This window comes from Salvelinus fontinalis, chromosome 29 (genome assembly GCF_029448725.1).
Source record: "Salvelinus fontinalis isolate EN_2023a chromosome 29, ASM2944872v1, whole genome shotgun sequence".
Lineage (NCBI taxonomy): Eukaryota > Metazoa > Chordata > Actinopteri > Salmoniformes > Salmonidae > Salvelinus > Salvelinus fontinalis.
The window spans coordinates 39,300,848-39,313,287 of NC_074693.1; the positions used below are offsets into that span (position 1 = coordinate 39,300,848).

General features: G+C 44.1%; 1 protein-coding gene across 5 annotated transcripts in view; it reads left to right on the forward strand.

Moving 5' to 3' along the window:
• LOC129827967 (teneurin-3-like) overlaps nucleotides 1-12,440 on the forward strand; it is a 223,676-nt gene that overhangs the window by 114,550 nt on the left and 96,686 nt on the right. For all 5 annotated transcript variants that reach the window (XM_055889282.1, XM_055889283.1, XM_055889284.1 and 2 more), the window contains one exon: nucleotides 10,381-10,609. In XM_055889282.1, coding sequence (XP_055745257.1) covers nucleotides 10,381-10,609 — 229 coding nt within the window. The remainder of the gene's footprint in view (nucleotides 1-10,380; nucleotides 10,610-12,440) is intronic.

The window sequence follows — 12,440 nt, forward strand, 5'->3', positions numbered from 1 at the left end:
CATATTATATTCTTATTTGCAATAAAAGTGACTCCGAAATGACAGAATACATTATTTACCGTTCGTTTGTATTGGGTACAAAATAATCAGAAACGCAACCAAAACGAACAGCAAATGCATTCAACAAGTTTGTAGAGTCGCAAGCTTGATGTAATCATTGTGTGCTAGGAATATGGGACCAAGCACTAAACCTTTGACTACTTTAATACACATATAAGTGAATTTGTCCCAATACTTTTGGTCCCCTAAAATGGGGGGACTATGTTCATAAAGTGCTGTAATTTCTAAATGGTTCACCTAATTTATGGATGAAAACACCCTCTCAAATTAAAGCTGACAGTCTGCACTTTAACCTCATAGTCATTGTATCATTTGAAATCCAATGGACTGGAGTGTGTCTCTGTCCTAATACATTTGGGGCTCACTTTAATTTGTCGAGCCACTCCTTTGCCAATCTCCACTAGTCCCAAACTCTCGACAAGGATTCATTTCCTGCTTCTATCTGTCCAGCACCATGACAACCCGAGGCAGCTATACTGAGTAATGGCACTACTGATCCAGGTCATGACAGCACCTCAATGAAGAAGAGACCTGTGCATCGAGCACCTGGTTGAACCCATAATGCTGGCAGGACAAATTGGCAGTCTAATGGTTGGGTAATGACACCTAGGGCTGTTTTTCTTCTCCTGTCCATCACGTGGCACATTAACTGAGTACTTACCGGTGGACAGATGGAAGTTAATGTCACGCCCTGACTATAGAGAGCCTTTTTATTCTCTATTTTGGTTAGGTCGGGGTGTGACTAGGGTGGGTGATCTAGTGCATTTATTTCTATGTTGGCCTGGTACGGTTCCCAATCAGAGTCAGCTGTTTATCGTTGTCTCCGATTGGGGATCATATTTAGGCAGCCATTTCCCCACTGGTTTTTGTGGGATCTTGTTTTCTGTGTAGTCGCCTGTGAGCACTGCTTGAGCTTCACGTTTCGTTGCTCTTTATTGTTTTTGTGAGTTTCAATTAATAAACATGTGGAACTCTACATACGCTGCGCCTTGGTCCGAGTATGATTACCAGGACGATCGTGACAGTTAAAATATTAGTCCAGTGTTATCTTATTAGGATGAACTGAATCATATTATAATTTTTTTGGGGTGCATCAGCTAAAATGAAACACATAATCTTCATTTTTTTTATGGCAATGAGATAATATCTGTCAACATTGAACAGCTTGCTAATAGCTATACATGTCAGTAGCTACAGATAAGTAGTGATCCTTGTTTTGGTGATCTGTAATTTGTCATATTTGGTCAAAGAGAAACCACTGATTGTGTTAAGGGTTTTTTCTTTATTCTTTCATACTGATGCAATAATTATATAATATTTCAAACGCTGGTTACACTGTGACTTCCTGTAGTTAAATTAATTGGGAAAACAGTCATTTGATGTGATGGGAAGCTGGATAATGCGAGGGCTTGTTTGTTTAAGAGGGTAAGGTAAAGTAGGAAGTATGATGGAATTCAAAAGGAGCTCTCAAAAACCTCAGGCCCTTATAGTTGAAAGCGCCAACCCTTCTCTTTGCTGAAGAAATCCCGAAAACTCATCCGGTGCAAGGTGCTTCTAATGTTTCTGGATTCCACCAGGGTTCAGTTCACTCCCCCAGGCCCTCCAATATGACTCCAAGCTGCCCGCTCCACTATAGAGCACTGATAATACTATAGACTAGCTCCGATAATCCAACCAGAGATTGTCATTGTAATACACATAGCCTGATAGGCCTTAATTGACACAATAGTGCCTCTAGTGACTACAACTGAAGACTAGGCTAGGTCAAAGGTTAAAAGATTAGGCTAGGTTGGGGATGTTCATAATTATTCACCAGCTACAAAATGGTAGACTATAAGCCCTCATTGGGCACAATGGGACATCCTGGTTTTATTCATTTGAATGGAATGGTGATAATATCCTACAATTTGCATAATGGTGAAGGCCATTTCATAGCCATTATCAGTTGCTTCTGTCACTTAATGGACTCTTAAGTACCTTAAAACATTTGCAGTCCTTTCACAATTTAAAAGCCTTTTACCATGCTGGCCCAAGCTTATAGTCCTCAGGTTTGTCTAGTGTACAATAACTTTTAATTGCCTCCTGATTCTGTGTTAAATGTTGTGCTTTGTATTCAGAGCAAATGGAATAATCAAAAAGAGATATTTCAGAAGAGGGAAAATCTGAGAAACCTTGAAAGTCTGCTTTAATGGTTATCGCAAGAAAAATCGAAAGATCAAAACAAATCCCAGGAAACCCGTTGTGGTCAAGGGCCTATTATACTGAACAAAAATATAAATGCAACATGCAACAATTACAAAGTTACAAAGTTACAGTTCATATAATCAAATCAAACGTTATTTGTCACATGCGCCGACTACAACTCTATAGTGGACAATGTGCCAACAAACCTCCAAACGAGCTTCACTACTCTGGACGGTTCTGACTTAGAATATGTGGACAACTACAAATACCTAGGTGTCTGGTTAGACTGTAAACTCTCCTTCCAGACTCACATTAAGCATCTCCAATCCAAAATTAAATCTAGAATCGGCTTCCTATTTCGCAACAAAACCTCCTTCCCTCATGCTGCCAAAGATACCCTCGTAAAACTGACTATCCTACCGATCCTTGACTTCGGCGATGTCATTTACAAAATAGCCTCCATCACACTACTCAGCAAACTGGATGTAGTCTATCACAGTGCCATCCGTTCTGTCACCAAAGCCCCATATACTTCCCACCACTGCGACCTGTACACTCTCGTTGGCAGGCCCTCACTGCATATTCATCGCCAAACCCACTGGCTCCAGGCCATCTATAAGTCTTTGCTAAGCAAAGCCCCACCTTAGCTCATTGGTCACCATAGCAACACCCACCCGTAGCACGCGCTCCAGCAGGTATATTTCACTGGTCATCCCCAAAGCCAACACTTCCTTTGGCCGCCTTTCCTTCCAGTTCTCTGCTGCCAATGACTGGAACAAATTGCAAAAATCACTGAAGCTGGAGTCTTATATCTCCCTCTCTAACTTTAAGCATCAGCTGTCAGAGCAGCTTACTGATCACTGTACCTGTACACAGCCAATCTGTAAATAGCACACCCAACTACCTCATCCCCATATTATTACTTACCTTCTTTCTCTTTTGCACCCCAGCATCTCTACTTGTACATCATCATCTGAACATCTATCACTCCAGTGTTAATGTTAAATTGTAATTATTTCACCTCTATGGCCTATTTATTGCCTTACCTCCCTACTCTTCTACATTTGCACACACTGTAAATATATTTTTCTATTGTGTTATTGACTGTACGTTTGTTTATGTGTAACTCTGTGTTGTTTTTGTTGCACTGCTTTGCATTATCTTGGCCAGGTCGCAGTTGTAAATGAGAACTTGCTCTCAACTGGCCTACCTGGTTAAATAATGGTGAAATAAAATAAAATAAAAAGGTCTACACCTGTTGTATTCGGCGCATGTGACAAATAGAATTTGATATGATTTGATTGGATTGTAAGGAAATCAGTCAATTTAAATAAATAAATTAGGCCCTACTCTATGGATTTCGTATGACTGGGAATACAGAAATGCATCTGTTGGTCACAGATACCTTAAAAATAAAAGGTAGGGTCGTGAATCAGAAAACAGGTGTGATCACCATTTCCCTCATGCAGCATGACACGTTTCCTTCGCTTAGAGTTGATCAGGCTGTTGATGGCTGTGGCTGTGTGAAGTTGCTGGATATTAGCAGGAACTGGAACACGCTGTCATACATGTTGATCTAGAGCATCCCAAACATGCGCATGTGTGACATGTCTGCAGGCCATGGAATAACTGGGACATTTTCAGCTTCCAGGAATTGTGTACAGATCCTTGCCTCATGGGACTGTGCATTATCATGTTGAAACATGAGGTGATGACGGCGGATGAGTGGCACAACAATGGGCCTCAGGATCCCGTCACGGTATCTCTGTGCATTCAAATTTCCATTAATAAAATGCAATTGTGTTCATTGTCCGTAGCTTATGCCTGCCCATATCATAACCCCACCGCCACCATGGGGCTCTCTGTTCACAACGTTGAAATCAGCTAACCACTCACCCACATGAAGGCATGCACGCGTTCTGCGGTTGTGAGGCCGGTTGGATGTACAACATTGGTGGCGGCGTATGGTAGAGTAATGAGCATTAAATTATCTGGCAACCGCTCTGGTGGACATTCCTGCAGTCAGCATGCCAATTGCATGCTCCCTCAAAACTTGAGATATCTGTGGCATTGTGTTGTTTGACAAAACTGCACATTTTAGAGTGGCCTTTTACTGTCCCCAGCACAAGGTGAACCTGTGTAATGATAATGCGGTTTAATCAGCTTCTTGATATGCCACACCTGTCAGGTGGATGGATTATCTTGGCAAAGGATAAATGCTCACTAACAGTGATGTAAACAAATTTGTGCACAACATTTGAGACAAATAAGCTTTTTGTGCATATGGAACATTTCTGGGATCTTTTATTTCAGCTCATGAAACATAGGACCAACACTTTACATGATGTGTTTATATTTTTGGTCAGTGTAGCTGTTGAGAATGGATCAGACATCGAACAACAACTAGAGGTTAATGGTAATCGTCTTTATGGCCCTGTGAAGAAAATAATATATTTTACTTCAAAATGTTCCCGGAACATATTCTTCTAAAAAACAAGAATTAAAAACCCACCAAAAGGAGATTCACTTCAAGACACATTCTTGCGAAAGTACAGACGCTTCATAAACCCAACGTTTGATAGATATCGCAAGCGCCATTAAGATCTGAATGAGGTTGTCGTTTCAGCAGCCAGCGTTGCAGTATTTAATCAAAAAGGGCCTTTAAAGCATCTCGTCTGACTGAGACGATGACAAGATGACATTGACAAATTATGGAGGAGAGTCATCGGTCTTGATCTGATTTCAAAGCATAGCGTTTTCATCTGTATTCCCCATCCCAGCACTCCACACTCTTAAAAGAGACCAGGATAATTTGCTGAGTGTGTTGGTGTAAGAGAATGCCATGCTGTCTCCAAGACTGTTTCACAGACTTCAACACATGAAATCGTGTGCACATCCTCTCACACGCACGTGTGAGCACATAAGCAAGGCACTCTTTCACACCACGCTTTTCACAAAGGCCTTAGTGCAGGGGTGGCAATTAATGACGAAGCTCACTGGTGCACGTTGGTTTGATTGCTTAACAGCGTCACGGTACAGTTGACTTGATAAGGTGTGGAAACCACTTGAGATGTGCAGTCCACTATCTATTATTTTTCTTCTAGACTATCTATTAAATTAACATGAAGATGTTGAGTGAACTACACTGCTCAAAAAATAAAGGGAACACTTAAACAACACAATGTAACTCCAAGTCAATCACACTTCTGTGAAATCAAACTGTCCACTTAGGAAGCAACACTGATTGACAATAAATTTCACATGCTGTTGTGCAAATGGAATAGACAAAAGGTGGAAATTATAGGCAATTAGCAAGACACCCCCCAAAACAGGAGTGATTCTGCAGGTGGTGACTACAGACCACTTCTCAGTTCCTATGCTTCCTGGCTGATGTTTTGGTCACTTTTGAATGCTGGCGGTGCTCTCACTCTAGTGGTAGCATGAGACAGAGTCTACAACCCACACAAGTGGCTCAGGTAGTGCAGTTCATCCAGGATGGCACATCAATGCGAACTGTGGCAAAAAGGTTTGCTGTGTCTGTCAGCGTAGTGTCCAGAGCATGCAGGCGCTACCAGGAGACAGGCCAGTACATCAGGAGACGTGGAGGAGGCCGTAGGAGGGCAACAACCCAGCAGCAGGACCGCTACCTCCGCCTTTGTGCAAGGAGGTGCACTGCCAGCGCCCTGCAAAATGACCTGCAGCAGGCCACAAATGTGCATGTGTCAGCATATGGTCTCACAAGGGGTCTGAGGATCTCATCTCGGTACCTAATGGCAGTCAGGCTACCTCTTGCGAGCACATGGAGGGCTGTGCGGCCCCACAAAGACATGCCACCCCACACCATGACTGACCCATCGCCAAACCGGTCATGCTGGAGGATGTTGCAGGCAGCAGAACGTTCTCCACGGCGTCTCCAGACTCTGTCACGTCTGTCACATGTGCTCATGTGCTCAGTGTGAACCTGCTTTCATCTGTGAAGAGCACAGGGCGCCAGTGGCGAATTTGACAATCTTGGTATTCTCTGGCAAATGCCAAACGTCCTGCACGGTGTTGGGCTGTAAGCACAACCCCCACCTGTGGACGTCGGGCCCTCATACCACCCTCATGGAGTCTGTTTCTGACCGTTTGAGCAGACACATGCACATTTGTGGCCTGCTGGAGGTCATTTTGCAGGGCGCTGGCAGTGCACCTCCTTGCACAAAGGCGGAGGTAGCGGTCCTGCTGCTGGGTTGTTGCCCTCCTACGGCCTCCTCCACGTCTCCTGATGTACTGGCCTGTCTCCTGGTAGCGCCTGCATGCTCTGGACACTACACTGACAGACACAGCAAACCTTTTTGCCACAGTTCGCATTGATGTGCCATCCTGGATGAACTGCACTACCTGAGCCACTTGTGTGGGTTGTAGACTCCGTCTCATGCTACCACTAGAGTGAGAGCACCGCCAGCATTCAAAAGTGACCAAAACATCAGCCTGGAAGCATAGGAACTGAGAAGTGGTCTGTAGTCACCACCTGCAGAATCACTCCTGTTTTGGGGGGTGTCTTGCTAATTGCCTATAATTTCCACCTTTTGTCTATTCCATTTGCACAACAGCATGTGAAATTTATTGTCAATCAGTGTTGCTTCCTAAGTGGACAGTTTGATTTCACAGAAGTGTGATTGACTTGGAGTTACATTGTGTTGTTTAAGTGTTCCCTTTATTTTTTTGAGCAGTGTATGTAATGTTTCATAACTGTACGCTACTCGTGTTTCTTGTTTTGTTCCATGTTCGTTTATTTATTAAATTCACTCCCTGTACTTGCTTCCCGATTATTAGCATACACGTTACACTATAGGATGAAAAATACCAGAGTTTTGGCGCAGGTACAGCCAACTAGCTCTAACCCTACCTATATAAACTCAGCAAAAAAAGAAACGTCCTCTCACTGTCAACTGTGTTTATTTTCAGCAAACTTAACATGTGTACATATTTGTTTAAACATAAGATTCAACAACTGAGACATAAACTGAACAAGTTCCACAGACATGTGACTAACAGAAATGGAATAATCTGTCCCTGAACGAAGGGGGGGTCAAAATCAAAAGTAACAGTCAGTATCTGGTGTGGCCACCAGCTGCATTAAGTACTGCAGTGCATCTCCTCCTCATCGACTGCACCAGATGTGCCAGTTCTTGCTGTGAGATGTTACCCCACTCTTCCACCAAGGCACCTGCAAGTTCCCGGACATTTCTGGGGGGAGTGGGCCTAGCCCTCACCCTCCGATCCAACACGTCCCAGACGTGCTCAATGGGATTGAGATCCGGGCTCTTCACTGGCCATGGCAGAACACTGACATTCCTGTCTTGCAGGAAATCACACACAGAACAAGCAGTATGGCTGGTGGCATTGTCCTGCTGGAGGGTCATGTCAGGATGAGCTTGCAGAAAGGGTACCACATGAGGGAGGAGGATGTCTTCCCTGTAACGCACAGTGTTGAGATTGCCTGCAGTGACAACAAGCTCAATCCGATGATGCTGTGACACACCGCCCCAGACCATGACGGACCCTCTACCTCCAAATCGATCCCGCTCCAGAGTACAGGCCTCGGTGTAACGCTCATTTCTTCGACGATAAACGTGATTCCGACAATCACCCCTGGTGAAACAAAACCGCGACTCGTCAGTGAAGAGCACTTTTTGCCAGTCCTTTCTTGTCCGGAGACGGTGGGTTTGTGACCATAGGCGACGTTGTTGCCAGTGATGTCTTGTGAGGACCTGCCTTACAACAGGCCTACAAGCCCTCAGTCCAGCCTCTCTCAACCTATTGCGGACAGTATGAGCACTGATAGAGGGATTGTGCATTCCTGGTGTATCTCGGGCAGTTGTTGTTGCCATCCTATACCTGTCCCTCAGGTGTGATGTTCGGATGTACCGATCCTGTGCAGGTGTTGTTACACGTGGTCTGCCACTGCAAGGAAGATCAACTGTCCCTCCTGTCTCCCTGTAGCGCTGTCTTAGGCGTCTCACAGTACGGACATTGCAATTTTTTGGTGGCGGTTGAGTTACAGTATGGGCAGGCATGAGCTACGGACAGCAAACACAATTGCATTTTATTGATGGCAATTTGAATGCACAGATATACCGTGACGCGATCCTGAGGTCCATTGTGTGCCATTCATCCACCTATATCACCTCATGTTTCAGCATGATAATGCATAGCCCCATATTGTAAGGATCTGTACACAATTCCTGGACGCTGAAAATGTCCCAGTTCTATGGCCTGCATACTCACCAGACATGTTACCCATTGAGCATGTTTGGGATTCTCTGGATTGACGTGTACGACAGCATGTTCCAGTTCCTGCTAATATTCAACAACTTCGGACAGCCATTGAATACTGTCGGAGTGGGACAGCATTCCACAGGCCACTGGTCAACTCTAAGGAAATGTGTCACGCGGCATGAGTGAAATGATGGTCACTCCAGATACTGACTGGTTTTCTGATCCACGCCCTGTATCTGTGACCAACCGATGCATATCTGTTTTCCCAGTCATGTGGAATCCATAGATTAGGGCCTATTGAATTCATTTCAATTGACTGATTTCCTTATATGAACTGTACCTGAATAAAATCTTTGAAATTGTTGCATGTTGCATTTTATGCTTTTGCTCAGTGTATATTTTTTGTACAAATCGATATTTGGAGTGAAAGTATTGATATAATATCATTCAAAATATTATCGCGGAGTGTAACTATAGATTTCTTTCCTCCCATCACTTCAGTGTACTGAAATGTCTAACATTAATGATGTCTTTTAACACTGCTATTACCCATCTAAACAATGGAACAGCTACTGACATTTCATTGATTTACTTTTACATTACAAGTTTGGCTTTGTTGATATTACTCATAAATGTGGCTCAGTATGCATGGTATTATAGCAATATCTACATAGGTTATAACCCTGGAGTAGAACACTGTCAGATCAACTATTGCCTGCCCTTCCCAGAGGCCCAGGGTACATAATGAATTCTACAGCATAGAAATAATTCCTGTACAAAATAATTTCTGAATGACTTGCGTGCGTTTCCTCAGCCTTGCGGAAGCAACGTAGGTCAGCCGCTGAAGGTTTGCATTGTGTCTACGGGCGCAGTGAGGCAACTGTACACCGACAATGACATCATTTGCATAACTACTAAAATGGGCAGTGCCACCGAAACAATGCATGATGTCCTTCAAACAAAGTTGTTCTTTTTGGTCTTCACTCTTGTCATTATTTTAGCACAGTCCATGTTGCTGGCCATAACTTGTCATAATGTTTTTGGGTCTTTCTGCAGGGCTGGAATTGGCAAAATAACAAGTAGAAACCACTAGAAGACTATAAGCTGACCATTAGAACATCCAGCATGCGTCCAAGCTTTGTTCTAACATCTCAACTCCTGCTCTTTACCCTTTACAAATCTTACTGTTAATGCAGACATAGATCAAGAAAAGTCCCGACTTTGTCAATCATCTCAAAGATTGCCCTAGCCCCTTAGAACCAAACTCCATTTGGAATTTACTGGAGCAAATTATAAATGTCAGCTTTGTAGATTTTACCTCTTAACGACGACGATGGATGGATGATCATGGCACGTCATTCCGGGGGACAATTACATAGCTTTGTGTGAAATTGGAAAACATGTTCTCTGAGCGTTCTAATGGATGCTCTGGTCATTAGTTATTTGAGAGCCTTCTCGATCTGTAATCAAACATGAAATGTTCTGTTAAGCACCCCAAAAGAAACAGCTGCCTCTCTAAATTACTTTCTGGTTTAAAGAGTACCAAACCTTCAGCCATTTTGTGTTTTCTACAATTGAAATGTGTGTCTCCATAAAAAGCTCTTGTTTCATGTTGTGATGTCACCTCATCCATTTGATGTGCACTTTTAGGTTGTATTTACATTTTCTTTGTCTGTCAGATGGCCACGGCTTTATACCGAACACAATCACCAAGCTATTGCAGGCAGCTCCCCCACAAGATAGTAACAACCCAATGCAATGCCAGGCAGCTGTACTATACTTAGCTGAGTACAATGTTTTAGTTTTACATTCAAGTGTTATCATTATGTGCTTACAGTCTCCTTTACAATCGCCTTTCTGTTTCCCTTTCAACAGGAGACAAACTGCCCAGTCAACAAGGCCAGCCTCCTCTACCACCAGCTCCGCCCACTCACCACAAACAACACCCGTCGATTACATCGTTGAGCCGCGGCTCGCTGGCCAATCAGCGAAGCCTGAGCCCGTCCCCCTCGGCTGGCCTGGCGGCTGAGTTGCAGAGCACAGCTGAATGTGTCCAGCTGCAGGATAGTTGGGTCCTGGACAGCAACGTGGCCCTTGAGAGCAGGTGAGTGACCCACAATGCACTTGAGGATTTGTAACAGTTTGTGACATACAATATGGGGGATGTGACGACCCACTGCACCTCTGGGGAATGAATCATCTGCAAGATCAGTATTCCCACTGGAAAGCTTCATATCTAAGTTTAGCGAAGAATGTGATTGGTGCGTTGCAATTTGAGTGTACGATTCTCTATGCATCTTCTGGTGCATCCGGCGCCAGCCCCAGGCATGAGTAATTGCTTTAGAATAACCAAACCATGCCAGGTTGTGCCGAAACCAGCACAAACTAGCCTTGCTGGTTCTTGTTTGTTTTTCCATTTGCCGAAACAGGACTAGGTTTCATTTCCCGGAAAAACGGTTAGAGATTTTAAGACTTCAACCGATGACGTAATTCGACAGCGACATTGTTTTGATCCTTGATTTTTAACTATGGAGGTGTTAGACAGACTATTTTGTGCAATCCTTTTAATTTTTGTTCGTGGGCAGCAATGGAGACTGAACAAGAGTAGAAAGCTGAGTATGGCCATTTTTAACCAAACCACCAGCCTACTTGGTTCGAGATCATTAGCCACCCGCAGTCGGGGTCTCAATTTACTTTTGGACGTTAGAATAGTAGAATACAAGGGCCTCCCGGGTGGAGCAGTGGTCTAGGGCACTGCATCGCGTGCCACCAGAGTCTCTGGGTTCGCGCCCAGGCTCTGTTGCAGCCGGCCGCGACCGGGAGGTCCGTGGGGCGACGCACAATTGGCCTAGCGTCGTCCTGGTTTGGCCGGTAGGGATATCCTTGTCTCATCGCGCTCCAGCAACTCCTGTGGCGGGCCAGGCGCAGTGCGCGCTAAACCAAGGGGGGCGGGTGCACGGTGTTTCCTCCGACACATTGGTGTGGCTGGCTTCCGGGTTGGAGGCGCGCTGTGTTAAGAAGCAGTGCGGCTTGGTTGGGTTGTGCTTCGGAGGACGCATGACTTTCGACCTTCGTCTCTCCCGAGCCCGTACGGGAGTTGTAGCGATGAGACAAGATAGCAATTACTAGTGATTGGATACCATGAAAATTGGGGAGAAAAGGGGGTAAAATTTTAAAAATTACAAATTTAAATTTAAAAAAAGAATAGTAGAATACACAAGGTGTATGTTCTAAATTTGGTTGCGCATCAGCAGTTCTCTTCTTATGTCAGTCACTTTTAGTCACTCAATTAGCCATTTGCCGATTTTAATATTGGTAAGTTAGTCTAGCCAGCTGTCTAAAGGGGCCCTGACCTCCAGGGGGCCCCCATTGATTTTGTTAGTCACGCTCACTCAGATATCATTAACATGGCATAAGTCATGGCAAACTGTGTAGAATTGCAGGAGATTAGCTTTAAAACTGCCCCAATCAAATCCCGCTAAAATGCTAAGGCCGGCCATGGGTGCATCTCTTTTATGTCTCCTTAGGCTGCAGTTACACAACACAACTTACACACAATTTTAGTTGCTTGCAGCTGAGTTGCTTCTTGATTGCTCTGTGAAAACCCCCCCTGAAACTAATAAGCAACTCATCAGCTACTTGGTTGCATGCAGTTAAAAGTTCTCAATTTTGTGCAACAGCCAATCAACAACACAGCTGTCAGTTAAGGTACATGGTTTGGAAGTCAAAAAAATTACTTTTGTATGTGAATCCAGACCCCTCTCTGACCAATTTCAACTGAGGGGGCCCCCTTGTTCATCATGAGCTGCACTAGCTAGCACATTTGTTGCTAGTTGGGTTACCTCATTGCTAGCTAACTTGATCAAACAGTGCTGGCAATTTCATTTTGCCTAGCTAGCTAAATTGTGCAGAAAGTATTTTGTCTAAATCAATCC